At 43.5% G+C, this 15,547-nt stretch overlaps 3 protein-coding genes and 1 long non-coding RNA gene across 5 annotated transcripts in view; 2 read left to right on the forward strand and 2 right to left on the reverse strand.

Moving 5' to 3' along the window:
- Nucleotides 1–15,547, forward strand: part of LOC109516427 (uncharacterized protein C16orf52 homolog B-like) — a 426,069-nt gene that overhangs the window by 307,963 nt on the left and 102,559 nt on the right. The window lies entirely within an intron of this gene.
- ptges3l (prostaglandin E synthase 3 like) lies at nucleotides 96–1,787 on the reverse strand. Its single transcript, XM_019871201.1, has 7 exons — nucleotides 1,490–1,787; nucleotides 1,309–1,422; nucleotides 1,147–1,213; nucleotides 859–957; nucleotides 630–719; nucleotides 488–550; nucleotides 96–395 (listed from the first exon to the last, which is right to left on the reverse strand). Exons 1-7 carry the CDS (start codon nucleotides 1,522–1,524, stop codon nucleotides 387–389), a joined length of 477 nt encoding a protein of 158 aa, XP_019726760.1. The 5' UTR covers nucleotides 1,525–1,787; the 3' UTR covers nucleotides 96–386.
- Nucleotides 2,392–7,289, forward strand: kat7b (K(lysine) acetyltransferase 7b). Its single transcript, XM_019870507.1, has 14 exons — nucleotides 2,392–2,589; nucleotides 3,374–3,524; nucleotides 3,606–3,854; nucleotides 3,933–4,015; nucleotides 4,123–4,206; nucleotides 4,294–4,392; nucleotides 4,496–4,606; nucleotides 4,720–4,911; nucleotides 5,006–5,095; nucleotides 5,168–5,308; nucleotides 5,625–5,718; nucleotides 5,797–5,943; nucleotides 6,141–6,247; nucleotides 6,647–7,289. Exons 1-14 carry the CDS (start codon nucleotides 2,572–2,574, stop codon nucleotides 6,746–6,748), a joined length of 1,668 nt encoding a protein of 555 aa, XP_019726066.1. The 5' UTR covers nucleotides 2,392–2,571; the 3' UTR covers nucleotides 6,749–7,289.
- Nucleotides 7,469–10,645, reverse strand: LOC109516675 (uncharacterized). Of its 2 annotated transcripts, none has more exons than XR_002168388.1 (2): nucleotides 9,980–10,645; nucleotides 7,469–7,768 (listed from the first exon to the last, which is right to left on the reverse strand). It is a non-coding gene; the product is annotated as an uncharacterized LOC109516675 (long non-coding RNA). The 2 variants fall into 2 exon arrangements; XR_002168391.1 differs by lacking the exon at nucleotides 9,980–10,645 and adding an exon at nucleotides 7,842–8,081.

The raw sequence follows: 15,547 nt of genomic DNA on the forward strand, positions 1-15,547 counted from the left end.
TATCGGGACGAAACAAAATATATTTCATGAAATAATTCATTAAAGTCTTTGACACCAGGAAGACTTTTTATTCAAAATGACAATGATTTCATGACTTTATACAAACAAAAATGTTTCATGTATATATGACAAGATGAATAGTTCAAAAGACAATTACAAGTACAGTACCAACAAACAATGCTGTCCTCTGCAATAAACTCAGAGTGGTAGTTTCCAACCTACAGATTCGGGTTGTTTTATATTACAATTTACAATGATATATGCATGGAACAAGACACAATGAATAAATTATTACATTAAAAGTTCACTTTGGTAAATTGTTCACAAGAGACTTAAAAGCACTGAACTCTGTGGTGGTTTCCAACCTGCAGAAGACGCTGTAGGTCTCAGTCAGACTGTGCCGCAAGTGAGAGGATCAGTAATCAATGTATTATACAGCAATATTCTTAAATTCTGACATTTTATTTTTGCATCACACTGGACTTACATCACTAAGATCCCTCATGTCTGGTGCTGCTCCTTTATTACTGGTGGCCATGTCCTGGATCATCTAGGAGGGGCAGAAGTATTTCCGTGCACAAAAAGCAGATGCTTTGAGAAATACTGTACTACTAAATGACTTTACTTACGTCGACATATTTTTCATACTCTTCCCTTCCATCTTCTTCTTCATTCTCCCAATCCCTCCAGTTATCAAAGTCCACAGAAATCCAACTAGGCTGCATAAGGAAGGAAAGCATGGAGTCCTTTATCTTTTCTGCAAATGCAATTGTCCGACTGTCCTCAATTAGAAATAAAACATGAAAATAAAGATGTACCCTTTCTGGGTCCTTCTGAAGACGAGGCTGTAAGATGTACCCTTTCTGGGTCCTTCTGAAGACGAGGCCACGCATAATCGGGCTTTATTTTCCTGAGCAAGACATTGATGGTGCGGTCATATACTCGTTCCCTTGAATCCTTTGAAGAAATAAAATATTTTTAAACACAGTTTGTAATAAACGTGTTAGATTTGATTTCGTGTAACCGGACACTGACATGGATTTGGACTTTTTCATTTCCCTTGAATCCTTTGAAGAAATAAAAGATTTTTAAACACCCATTTGTAATAAATGTGTTAGATTTGATTTCATGTAACCGGACACTGACATGGATTTGGACTTTTTCATAAAAGTGGAGCTCATTGTAGATCACATCATCTGTGTCATTCTTGCAGCTGTTGGAAAAGATAAAGCAAAGCAGTGCCAACAACACAAAACGTGCTTACAATTCCAAGGGATGTACACAAATTGATGACGTTTTTAAACTCACCACAAGATCATTTTGTCCGTCTGGATGTCAACCTGGACATCTTTAGGTTTCTGCACCTTGAAGTTAATGGTGACATATTTTTTTCTGTCAAACCACACCGCATGTGCTGGCTGACTGTTGAAGAACAGAGGAAACTGTCGAGATATTTTCACAACATTAAACCGAAAAGGGCATCACTTACCTCTCTTCTGGTCTAACAATTTTAAGTTTGTTCATTGTAAAGATTTGTAGAAAAGCACAACAGAAACAACTATACTGAGGATTGCTCACTCTTCCAAGTTCGCTGCTCAAATGGATCGCAAAGGCCTGGAAGATGCTATTTATAGTAGCTGGGAGAAGTTGGTATCAGCTGTTTGGGGGGTGGGGGTAATGGAGGGGTTCCCACTACCTTTTATGGTCATCCAGTGGATTTCTCCTGGATGCATGTATTTTCTGGATTACCCTTGATGGCTACCCCCAGCTGTGCGGAGCAGACACAGTTTGGTACCCAGCGCTACACGTTTTGTTTTGATGATGTGCCGCCTGTCACGTGACTCAAGTGGGCTCATTATCAGCACTTTAACAAAGAAACAAATAAACATCCATATGCAGCCTTTTTTTCCATTCATCTCTGCAAAGGTTTACATTTACAAATGATCACTTTACAAAATTCTCAAGAAATCTTAGGAAATCAGAATATTATTGAACAGGACCGTGGCTAATCCAAGATTTTTCGTTCCCCTCTTTATCAGTCCCACAATGAGCAAAAGTACACTTGAATGTCATGAAAGTCAAGTCATTAATTCATATTCAGCAAATTCATGTTGCATCTTCATAAAAAAGAAAAAAAATCAGTGATGGGTTGACATTGGCGATACTGGGTAACTCATTTATTTCCTCTACTATAAATTAATTTCTTCATATTTACACCTTTTGAAACGTTTATTACAAAAAATTATAAAACTAAAACTAAAATAAATGAAAACAACCGAATGAAACGTGGGCTTAGTTTACTCTCCAGTCCACTAGGTGACAGTAATGCACATTAAGTTACCACAAACACCACAAAAGAAGAAAAAAACCGAAAGAATGCGTGAGGCGCCGTCTGCTGGCCGCGTCGTTTAGTTTTAGTCCGTTTGGGCGATGTGGCGCCATAGCCATACTACACCGTTTACATTTAGCTTATACTTGTACGATTTTACGTTACTTTGACTACCTTTAATTTCACGAAATTGTGCCCGTTGTTTAGAACGTGCGTCCAAGCGAATCTTCATCCAGCTGAACATGCCTCGCAGACGACAGGTAAGGGAAAAAAGCGTGCTAGTTAACAATGTCAATGGGGTTAGCTCGTTAGCGACAGTGTTGAACTCGAATTGTGGGCAAAATGTTCCACTACATCACACCGCACGTCAATTTTTTGTTTGTTTAAATATCAAGAAGAAAGTGTATGTGACAGGGAAGTATAAAATTGTTACATTTAAGATTTGGCTTGTAATTCATTAAAAAAAAAATACAATCAGCGCAACATGGTAGCCACAGCTGGTTGAGAAGAAGCTAATTATTATAGATAGCCTTGCTGTTAAAATTTTGGACGAAGCGTTTTTGTTTTTTTTTAAACGACAGCCGCCGAACTGAAAAAAAGACGACGGTAATTGTTCATCAAAGGAATTGATACAGAAACGGCTGCTGGAAATGAAATTAGTGAGTGTAACGGATGAAATGTTTTGATTTGCTGATTGAGTAAGGTACGTGTTTAAAACGGGTTCGAAACTGGACGCTAACACGCTCCGATCAAACCACCATTATTCCACGACACACAAGTCTACCCTTAATGCGATTGAGACGGAATTTTATGTTAAAATACTGAGTGTTCAGTGGGTCACGTAGCATAGGCGGCTAACTGTGGCCTGTTCTAAAGCATGACCACAGAGGTTTCGGGAATAAAGAAATAGCATGCCACGTAATTCGTTGCTTTGTTGGATAAACCCAATTGTCAAGTCTCACTAGCAAAAGTTAAGTCATTTAACTAGTTGAACTACCAAGTCTTTGAGGCAAAATGCCTCACATTGTTTGTTCATCACAACAGAGACATATGGCAGGGAGTGGTTCTGATGGAACTGAAGATTCGGACTCTTCTGCTGAGAGAGAGCAGACCAATAGTTCAGAAAGCGATGGGACCCGGACCAAGAGACAGCGTCTCACCAGAGCCTCCACACGCCTGAGCCAGAGTTCTCACGGTTTGTGTAATTGAAAGACCACTCTTGTCATTCCATTCGCTGAATAGATATTCTGGTTTGACATTTTTTTTTTAAACACAGATACGGCTGACTTAAAGCAGGCTGCGGATCATGATGAATCCCCGCCACTGACACCAACAGGAAATGCGCCATCCTCCGAGTCTGAGCTGGATATCTCCAGCCCGAATGGCTCTCATGACGAGAGCCAGGCCAAAGATCAGGTCAACCGAGACTCTGATAAGGACCTCTCCCACCGACCCAAACGTCGCAGGTGCCACGAGACGTACAACTTTAACATGAAATGCCCAACCCCTGGATGTAATTCACTGGGTAAAATTGCCTTACATTTGGCTCAAGTTGCTTCTGAAAATGTATCAATTAATGTATTATTTCAACGATGTCAAACAGGTCACCTCACAGGAAAGCATGAACGACACTTTGCTGTGTCAGGATGCCCTCTGTACCACAACCTGTCCGCAGATGAATGCAAGGTGACAATTGGGTGGGGGTGGGAGGCTGTCAGCATTTTTTTTTTTTTTGTGCGAAACCAGCCCACAGTTTGTGTTTATAACATGCCCACCTTGCTTTTTATTGTCAGGTGAAAGCTGTCAGCCGTGAGAAGCAAGATGACGAGATGAAGGGACAGGAAGAAAGCAATTCCCGCCATGCAACCCGTCACCAGGTTCGGTTTGGGAAAATTTTAAAGCAAATTTAGTTGGCTATGTAATCAGTGGAGTCGCTTAATTGGATCTGTTTGTCTTTTATTTAGACGCCAACATCGAAGCAGAGCAGATACAAAGAGCAGGTGGCTGAACTGAGGAAGGGGAGAAACTCTGGGCTGCAGAAGGAGCAGAAAGAAAAACACATGGTACCACAGTGCTCTTCGCTTCTGTCGCCATAGCGACTGGCAGTTGTGTTGGTCATCACTTATGTGGTCTCATCTTTAATGTGTCTTTCTGCGTGATCCGCAGGAGCATCGACAAACGCACGGCAACACCAGGGAGCCTCTGCTGGAAAACATCACCAGCGATTATGACTTGGAGCTTTTCAGGAAAGCTCAGGCTCGTGCCTCTGAGGACCTGGTAAAAATCCTGTTGTTTCAGCCCCTCAATCAACCGAATTAGACATTTTTGATCCAAAGTTTGTATCGGCAGGGTAATCATCAATTTGCTTCTTGATTCTGGCCCGCCCGCAGGAGAAGCTGCGCATCCAGGGTCAGATCACGGAGGGGAGTAACATGATCAAGACCATCCTGTTTGGGCGCTACGAGCTGGACACCTGGTACCACTCGCCCTATCCCGAGGAGTACGCCCGCCTGGGTCGCCTCTACGTGTGTGAATTCTGTCTCAAGTACATGAAGAGCCAGACCATCCTCAGGCGACACATGGTGAGAATCGCAAACGGGTGTCGTCACTACTGCTACACCTACCGTGTAAATGCTCTTGAATTGTTGGACAATTTAAACTGTGCGTGTTTGTCAGGCCAAGTGTGTGTGGAAGCATCCTCCAGGAGATGAAGTGTACAGAAAAGGCGCCATATCTGTGTTTGAAGTTGACGGCAAGAAAAACAAGGTGGGCTAATGCAGACTCGTACATAACTGTGACATGTTACTAATTGATGAAATGGGTTATGGGACTCCACAGATCTACTGCCAGAACTTGTGTTTACTTGCCAAACTCTTCCTGGACCACAAGACGTTATACTACGACGTGGAGCCTTTCCTCTTTTATGTCATGACTGAGGCCGACAACACAGGCTGCCATTTGGTGGGATACTTTTCCAAAGTGAGTACAGAACCGAGCCATACGGGCAATAGATTAGTTTGACAGCGAATAATGGCGGAAAGGTTGAAAAAAATGTGAATATAACCTCGCAAAATAATTTGGAGAAAACTAATTTCCTTCATTACGTGTAAAAATATCAACAATTACACCCATGTGGTTTTACTAGCCTGAGCTTTTTAATGGCCACTCGACACAGGAAAAAAAAAACATCCATGAAAGAGCAAAACTATGCAGTGAATATAGCGAATAGCTGAGGATATGTTCAACAGGGGAAAAAGAATCACTGTGATTTTTTTAAATGTGTTTGTGTTTCTAGGAAAAGAATTCCTTCCTCAACTACAATGTTTCTTGCATTCTGACAATGCCGCAGTACATGAGGCAGGGCTTTGGCAAGATGCTCATCGACTTCAGTATGGATACTCGCCCCAAAAGTTGTCTGAACGGTCAAAAAGCATCCGCGCTGACCGTTGTCTGCTTCACTTTTGTAGGCTACCTCCTGTCCAAAGTGGAGGAGAAGGTGGGTTCGCCAGAGAGGCCTCTGTCGGACCTCGGCCTCATCAGCTACCGCAGCTACTGGAAGGAAGTGTTACTCCGTTATATGCACAACTTCCAAGGAAAGGAGATCTCGATCAAAGGTAAGACCGTATACACTGGAGGACATGCAATTTACACAGTTGAAGGGCAAAAAAAAAAAAAAAAAATGTAAAAAAATCCATGGAATAGAAAAACAGAACAAAAAAAAACAGTGTGGCAAAAGGTATTGCGCAGACAAACAAACAAAATGTTGGGCAAAAGGCTTGGAACAAAGTTGTGCTGTCTACTTGATGCACAGAGATTAGTCAGGAAACTGCCGTCAATCCCGTGGACATTGTGAGCACGCTACAGTCTCTTCAGATGCTCAAATACTGGAAGGGGAAGCACTTGGTGTTGAAGCGACAGGTGAGATTTCTAATTCTTTTTTTTTTTTTTTTTTTTTGTATTTCAATCGCACGTAGTTTGTGTTTGTGTAGTCAAGCCCCCGCCCCCGGTCATTGTGCTGACGCTAATGCATGTCATGATTACATACCGGCATGATTGTGCTCATAGTTCTGCATGTCGAGATTGTGTAGACTCTCAGTCGATTTTACCTTGCGTATTAGTCAAATAATCTAATCTACTAATCTTGAAGCTTTTAACACGTGCCTGTAAGGTTTGCATGCGACTCCATTGTAATTCATTTCAGCTCATACTAATGCAAATTAACACGTGCTCCTAAAGATGTGCCTTGTGATTTGAAAATGAGTTCTGACCACTCCACATACGCCGGCTCACTCCTCGAGTTTATTTCCCTCCACGCAGGACCTGATCGATGAGTGGAAAGCAAAGGAAGTCAAGAGAGGCAACGGCAACAAAACCATTGACCCCAGCTCACTGAAATGGACCCCTCCCAAGGGGACTTAAGTGCTCCCGCCCTCAGGCTACTTAATAAACTCGCCTTCAGCATCACCAGCCGCAAGTAGCCTCGACCTCCTGTCATTGTAGATCAGACTGTCTTTCTTCGTTGTTGTTGTTGTTTTTTTTTTTCCAGCTTCTTACTTTTTTTTTTATATTGGATCCCTTTTGTCCATATGTTTCAGTCAAATCAAAAGGTGGAGAATTTCAAGTTGAGTTTCGAATGTTCAATGACAGTTGATCACATGAATGTTGTGCCCTTACAAAAGAATACATAACTACATTATGGAGCAGTTATTGTCCTTTTTTTCTCCCTCTTTGAAGCCGAAGAAAGCAAATGATAATGACGTTGTCTTGAGGTGCGTCGCCCATTTTTTACGCGCTCCCTCCCATCGATGCAGGATTCATACCCATTCCTCTGGTAAACTTGCCTAATAATGAAAGAATATAATTTTGGAGTTGCTGCAAATTGAAATTCTGACAGTACCACTGTAAAAAAAAAAAAAGCACATAAAATCAAATAAAACAACCTCAGGTTTTTATACTGCTACAAACACATCCTGCTTGTGTGGTTTATCGAAAGAATGTGTTGTCAAAGACTCTGCACTTGCTATGAATTTTGTCGGACACGCTAAACTAAATGTCTTGGCCTCTACATGTGAGTTTTGACGTGGACTTAAAGGATGTTCTATTTTTAGAATGCATTCAAGCAGTCTGTATGAAATGGGGTTTTTTTGTATTTTTGCCCACCTCTGGGCAAGGTGGTCCCGAAATATTAAACTCCTTGATCAGTAATTGGACAATTAGTCACATATTTATGCAAGGGTTGCTGCAGTACTGTGTATCTTGATTACAACAACAAAAGTGAAAGATGACATGCCTAAATACTTGGTGCGGGCACACTTTTTCGGGATGTGAAGTGTCACCCGAGCGTTTCCCCATGAGTCCATAGAACTGCAAGGCTTTAGATCTTTTCACAAGGGTTGCAATGGGCCAGAGCAGCGCCCCCTCTGTTGATTTAGCTTCGCCCTACACCCCAGCAAAAAAAAAAGAAAAAAAATCAGTGTAAAACACTCTTAATCTAGCACAAACACAAACCCACCTGCATGTGATGCGCTAACGGCTGTCGCTCTTCCTCGTCGCGAGACGCCCCCTCATAGATTTCCACCAATGTGCAGAAAGTCACAAAAACAAACACAAGCCTCCATTTATCCATTTCTCCTCTTTTGCGCTGAACGGCTTAGTTTGAAAATGTGGTACGTGAATTATTCCCTCTTTATTGCCCTCATCTGGGTCTCCGACTGCCTTTTAAACCTCTGTCAATACCCCATGCCTCCAGACCCCGCCCCTCTCGGTTTCATCCGAGCGCAGGTGCTTTGAGAAACTAGAAAAGCCGAAGCAATTACAGGCTAAAAGGCCGTTACAGCTGCATTGCCCCTCGTGACCGAGCGGCGTAGGGCACAGTTTAACCTGCAGCGATGAATCAAAAGAAATGTGCTTCAAATGCAAATTCTGCCTGTTTTTGCAGATCAAATGGTTGCGTCTCAAAGACCGCTCGTGATGACAGCACCGCATTTCCATGCGACACTGTTGAGCCGGTCAATTCAATGTATTCATCTTCATCTCGCACCGTTGTGATCTCTCCGAGGTGACGATACTGACACAACCGTAGGCCGAGCTAGTCCGAATGTTATTTAGGCAGAGACGCAATCCAACGTGTTACATTCCATACGCTGTGGCAGCATCACAAACATTTGTTCTCACACTGGGCTCAAGTGCGTCGGAGAGATTAGATGATTATAAAAAAGCACATATTTGAAGCCACTAATGGGATTTTATCCTTTTTTTTTTTAATCTTTGATTTATTACTTGTGGTCAACACCTCCTGCGGATACTTTCAATGCAGTCGTGTTTATGACTTTGTGCGCTGAAATAATGTTGCCAATTCTTCCAAATGCAGCCTACTGAACAACTGCGATTGTCATCCCTCGGGCTGGGGAAATTGTCAGCGTATCAACTCATAATTTGTCTGTGGTTGAAAGTAATATGAAACATAAATGCTTCCTGTCAATCTTATGACTAGCTGCTGTCGCGTTCAGTTTGCTACGCGCTAGACTTTTACTTTACTTGCAGTCTCTCCCCCCTCATAAAACTGATTATAAGTCATGCAATGACCTCAGGTATGTCTATGCAGATGCCAGCAGGGGGAGATGTTTGACAAAAACCAAAGTTGAGATGATTTGAGTGAACGTAGCCGCGTACTGTGAGATTTGGGATGTTAACCGCCTTTCGTCAGCTGACGGGTCGTGAATGGGTCTTCAGGCATGACCGAGCATAGTGCCAGAGAGGAGCGCTTCAAGAAGAAGCATGTCAAGGTCCAGACCTCAACCCCAGGAAGGAGAAGGTTCCGTTTCCAAGTGGCAGCCAAGAAACTTGATGCGGTTAGAGAATTCTTGTGGGCCAAAATCCATTCTGAGCAGTTTGCAAACCTGGTAATCAGCTACAGTCTCATTACTACTCGATATTCTCACCGGTAGCATTTGAGTGAGCAAACTTACAGCACGGGTTCAAACTTATATTTCTTCTTCTGAATGTAATTTGGACCATTTCAAGGTTCAAACTTATCTACCATTTTGTCCTTATATCAAATATTTTAAGTCTAATACAAATTGTTAGATGATTTGCTTAAGAAAATTTCCAAAAGGAAAAAAAGAGGTTTGCAACTGAAAACAACAAACATCAACACCAGTAGGTGGCAGTGTTGTCCCACACACGCTATGAGCCCTTTTTTTTTTTTTTTTGAGGGGAATCAAATTATTTCATCCAGTACTTTAATGACATGTTTGTAAGTTATGTACATGATATCTTTCTAAATAACTGGCCCATATTTTTTCTTTGATTCATTGCAGTGCTGTTTGCCAATCGTCCATTCAATAAATGCAGGATAAATATTCCATAATATCTAGAATATCACAAAACCACATTTCCACCCGCTCCATAATTCATTTATTAAAATGACAAAAGAGACTCGAGGACAAGAGATTCCAGACAGTGTGGTGTCACAATTCAAAATTTTGTTTTCAAATTTAAAGATATGATTGATCATCCTCAGGTCGGTTTTTCCGACGTCAAATGGAAAAAACAAACTTTGGACGAAATAGAAAGGAACAAATATCAATGATGACTTTCCTCCATGGCTTGAATTAAATCTTAGGCAAAAGTTTGCAACAGATGACTAACCGGTTTAATGTTGGAAGTTTGGCACGCCAAACTAGAGCAGACATGATGCGATGAAGACTCCATCCATACAATGGTGGGCGGTACAGCCTCGCTGACATGATGTCGTAAATCATGGCAGTCTTCCCTCTGTTGTCGGAGTGCCACCAACTCTGGTTCCCTCAGTTGTTTTTCTCGTTTGGTGCCCTGTGGCACTTTCCTGTGGTTTTTCCTCTCTTGAGAAGAAGAAAAAAAATGGCTCATCAATGTTCTCTTTTGAGTGAAATACTGCTTTTGCGTGTTTGGCTTTGACTGGGCACTTCCAACTGGTCTCAGACAGGCTACGCATTCCCCGTGATGGAAGCGCCTTTTTGACTTCCTTGACCAAAGGCCGAAGGGGACGCGATGTTGTCGGCGACGCCGGCGCAGACATCAGCAGTCACGCTTTTTGGGGGCGACATCATGAGCAAACAGATCGCCCTCAGAGGCCCGAAAAGCAGCTGACTGAAAGTAAATCACAGTGTGTCGACTTGTGACTGTGTGGTCATACCCAGTGAAATGATTCTTCATACTTCCTCCGTGTTCCACTACTGCTTTGGCATCGTGCTCGATTGAAATGTCACTCGTTCGCAGTCCGTCACTGCGAGCTACAAGCCCTGCTTCAGTTTGTTTTGCAATGTCACAGTTGAGCTTTTGGGGGGGGGGGGCAATAATTGTGAGCTTTTCAAATTTCAAATGTACTGAATGTCATGGTTTTTGAGAAAAACGTTTTTTTTGGGGGGGGGGGTTATCAAAGATGAAAAGTACCTCAAGAGTTGCAATAGCAAAAGGACAAGCAGCAGTCAGCCATAACCCGCACAAGGGAATACTATTATTTGTAGCTGTTTTTGCATTCGCTGCATCAATGTCTTCCATTCAGTTGTGGGTCCAATTGTTGCAGAGCTCAAGGCCCCGAATTTGGCCCTGTTATCAGAGTTGTTGTGTGTATGTGTCTTGTGGCTTCCTTGACACTCTCAGCTGATGGGAAAGGCCCACTTTGGTCAGATGTGCTTACTTTGTCCAGGAGCCACTCACCAATTCATCCTCCAAAGCCTCAGAGGCTCCAAAGCCAAGTGCGTAATTGCTCCTTAAGTCGATCTGCAAATTTTGTGGCATCCGAGCAGCAAACATTTGGCCTGGAATCATTTATTCAAAAGCAGTGGCTGTCCAGGGTGTGTTTAAAGTTGGTAGAGATACTCCTTTGCTGGTCTTAGGGGGAAAAAAAATCACATTAGAATCAGAAAATACACTCAATGTTCAATTATAGGATTGCGGCTTGCCGAAATTTTTCATTTAGCTGGATACAATTCATTTCATGTGTTGAACCTTTCTGGGTATCTTTTGTGTTTTTGCGGTTCTCTGGAGAGAGCGGTTGTGCAGCCTGAAGGTTTCTCCCAAACTTTGGAGTGCCCCCTTTCTAACCAGCTGCTGCAAGTGTGTGTGTGTCTGTGTGTGCGTGTGACTCATGAGGCAACAGTGCGGTTGCAGCAGTGTCGCATTAAAGAACAGACGCATCTCAAAGCCCTCCATCTTTCGAACAGCTCTTCTGACACCCGGCTTTTTATGAGTCTCCTTCAGTGCGCACCGTCCTGCCCGCCGATCCTTTTCTTTTTCAATTTTTCTCTTCTGTCTTCTCTATCCCTCCTTCCGGCATCCTCTCTGTCTCCTCAATCCTCCTCCTCCTCCTCCTCCTCTCCCTCGCTGTATTAGCAGGCAGCTTTAGTGCCAGACACCCTGAGGCAGCGGTAGCGCCAGCGAGTCTTCCCACCTCTGTTTTTGTGGTGGGAGATGACATGTCAAAGCTTTGAAGGGCGGGAGGGTGGGAGGGAAGGCGGGAGGAACGGGAAGGAGGGGAGGGAGCACATCACTCGGCGCAGAGGCGAGCGAAGGACCCAGAGAGAATGTCATGTGGCTTGCAGTCAGCCTCAGATACACTCTCTTTCTCCGTCTGTCTATGTGGGCAGGCCGGAATGGCGACAGGAAGCAACCCCTCCCCTCCTTCCTCCTTCCCACACCCTGCCTCTCTTCCTCCCTTCCCTTCAGCACTCGCTCCCTCCCCTCTGTCAACCACCATCCACCTTAACCCCCCCGCCCCCATGCCCCCAAACTCAAAACGTGGGCCCGATTTGGCGTAGGTGAATTTCCCTCATAATTTCTCTTGTCGCCCACAGGCGTGCCCGTGCATCGTAAGTCATTCTGTGATGAAGTGTGCCGAGGTGTATCGAGGCGTGGTGAGGTGTGAACGGAGGGCGCTAGCAGACAAAACATGTCGGGTTTCACGTCCTTGGGCATCGCCGAAGTCGAAGGGGAAGAACAAAATGTGCGGTAACCATATACAGGACAGTATGGACAGTATACGTCCAAGCTCTATTTAGTTTACGGTTTTTAGTGGAAGTTGTTTCACCTCTGACGCGAGGCGGTTCTTGCTTTTCTACATTTGCTTTTAGATCATGCGTACCAGTTTATTAGCTGCAGGTTTGTCCAAACGGTTTGGAACATGTTTGGAATTTCCTTGCGAATCCAACGCTTCACTTCACAGTGGCAGTGTTTTCAATAACAGCCGGAAGCATTTGTAAACAGAATGAAGACGCGTCGAGCATGATTCGTCGGTGCGAGAGACCACACGACCACAGTTTCGGTACATGGCGACGCATTCGTGCGCAGGGGGAGATGCCACCACCTTTGAGCTTTTCTTCCTCCATTTGAGCCTGCGTGAAATTGACAGTATGCACGAATCAAGTTATGAAGCGACACTTCGGAATTGCTCGTATGAACATCGAGAATTTCTTGGAAGGAGATGATCAGTTTTAACTGGACTACAGGACGAAATTGGGAGAGCACCCAACATGATGTAGTGAAATAGTCGAGCCGTTTTTGTTGAGTCACTCAGATGACATTTCAGATCTGGAAGTTTTTTTTATTTTCCAGGAATGGACAGGAATTCAGCCTGTGGTCTTGTGCATGGGCATTGCTTTTTAGAGGCTGAAAAAGCCAAAATTAAAAAGCTAAAAGCTTTATTTTCATCGGAATCCTGAAAAATTGCATGCATGTGGAGTCTCGATTAGTCTCGGCATGCGCAAATGCGTCACTACCCCCACAAAATGGTGTGCCATAGGCACCGAAAAAAGTTCATGGCTCACCGCCTGCGCCCTTCTACTCTGATGGTTTAAGTGCCCAACTGCATATTGTAGCATTTTGAATCGGGGCATTGTTTGCTCATCATCTAAACACAATTCAAGCCTTTTACTCTTTGGAAAACTGCAGTAGAGTTGACATTGAATTTAAGAAGTCTTGTCATAAGCGTCTAGCTGTTACTGAGAGAGTTTGTCGTTGCAGGTGACCCGTTTGTGCAACCATTTCAATATCAGAGATTTGAGATTTGCACACCACAGAGTCACCATCGAACATCCTAGATATGCTCGGTTTCCTGTTTGGCCTTTGTTGGAGCACATAAAATGAGGAAAGGAAAGAGAGGCCTTTTACTGTGGCCGTTTAAAAAAAAAAAAAAAAAAGGCATTTGGCTTTGATGAGTCTCAGACAGCGCTTGAACTATACCTTATATGTAGCTGCTTATAAGTTTGTTTTGAAGCACCGTCTTGAGAGAACAAAGATTGCAGCATTTCGCAAGGGCATTTTTTTTTCAAGCACAGTATATAAAAAATGTGCCTGACAACACACCTTGCCATTTTTCAGTTATCCCTCCCTCATTTTGAGCCGGAAAGACCAGCTGCAGGCAAATAACCTAAAGCATAAGCCCCGCCTCCACTCATAGATGCGTTGTTTCCATGAGGCAAAACAATGCAATAAAAATATTTGAAATGCTCCGCACGACTCAATGCGGTTTTACACAAATATAATTGGGTGGTACATATGGCTCAATCCAAGCCGTGTATTGATCTTTGCGGAGGCACAAGCTCTTGTGTTCTATCTAATTTGATTTGACAATATTTCTCGCAACTTGTCGCGCGCTTAGGTGCGGAGTGAACATTTCTAGGCCAGTTTGATATTTCTTAGTCATTACCAACACGTGAAAAGTGAGAGATTACAGGGTAGTGCAGCCGTAACACTCGCTATTAGCAAGACAAGGTGTAATTATGAGACATCAGACGCCGTGTCACTTGTACAACCGCTGTATTGGCACTTTTGGTATCATCGACAACTACGAGATGCGTTTAAATCTTCCCTGCTGACAAAAGTCAACCTTGGATTCAACAGTCCATTTAAAAAATGATTCATATAACTTTGTGCTCCCCGTTATCCTCACCGACTGCCGCGGTGCAGTTTCGCCTCATTCCCTTTTTACAGTTAATGTGCTAAAGCCATTAAGAAAAGGCTCATGGCCACAGATGTGAATGAGCATGAGAATGAATTCAGCCCACCTTTTTTTTTTTTTTTACTCCCACCCTCCCCTTCGCCGACATCTTTCGTGTTGCGTCTAAATTTTCCATGCCTGGCCTCCCTACTGCTGAGAGTGCTGTTCCCTGAAGCCGCAGTATATTTTGAAGCAAGGTCGGGAGAGAGACAAGAGTCTCCAAAATCAGGCACAAGACTCCCAGTGTTCCACTGTTCGGCTTGCTTTTGGCAGCGACTCCTGACCAGAGAGGTCTCGCTGGCCACAGCCGCTGTGTGCGTGTGCTTGTGCCTGTGCGTGCGTGTACGCATGACCATATGCATCCCCCAAACCCTCCTATATCCAAATATCTTTGGTTGACTCATTTATGAGCTCGCCCACGCAGCAACAGTACATGGATGTGAGTCAGTTTTTTTTTTTTTTTTTTTTTGGGATTCCTAAAATCCATACCCTGCTTAAGTTGTATCAACCATAAGAGAGGGTGACCATGCAGCAGAGTGAATGTGGCTCCAAATGTCTTAGTTTTGACAGAGCGAAACACACGAGTGATTCCGGGGGAGCTCCCTTAAATTGGTTCCATACCTCGTTCTGACAGTGGTGAGGTCATCCCCCAAGGAAAGGCGCTCAAACATTGTGATTCTGGCGACACTCAAATTGCGTGCGTATTCTGCCGCTGCCTTGACACAAAAAAAAAAAAAATCACACAAAATGTCAAGTCATAAAAGTGGGTCCGTTTCTCTTCTATCATAGCCTGACAGACTTTGGATATGATTTAAAAAACAAAAAAACAAAAACGCGGAAGGGACCGCACATCAAAACCTCACACTTGATTAACACATACAGTACGGATGTGACATTAATCCCGTATAGTTTGTTTGGTTTGGAGTTATAGTTTTTATGTATGTCAAATGGAACGCCATCCATCCATCTCCATCCTCAGATGGAATATCCACCCAGGGTCTGGAAGTCTAGGACGTAACACGCAAAACCACAGCGAATATAAATAAATTGGCTGTATTTCGCTCCCTGCTTTTGTCTGGTCAGGACACTCCACGGAGAGCCTGCCAAGTTGAGCATCTACATTTGGGTTTGGCTGTTCCCCTCTCCTGACAGCTCGGCCCGGGCCAAACCACAGGAAAAGGAAGCAAAAGGTCCTCTCTGAAGGGCTTGTAAAATATTGGACCAAGTTAAAATGGCCGAAA

Source organism: Hippocampus comes, unplaced genomic scaffold (genome assembly GCF_001891065.2).
Source record: "Hippocampus comes isolate QL1 unplaced genomic scaffold, H_comes_QL1_v1.1 scaffold620, whole genome shotgun sequence".
Lineage (NCBI taxonomy): Eukaryota > Metazoa > Chordata > Actinopteri > Syngnathiformes > Syngnathidae > Hippocampus > Hippocampus comes.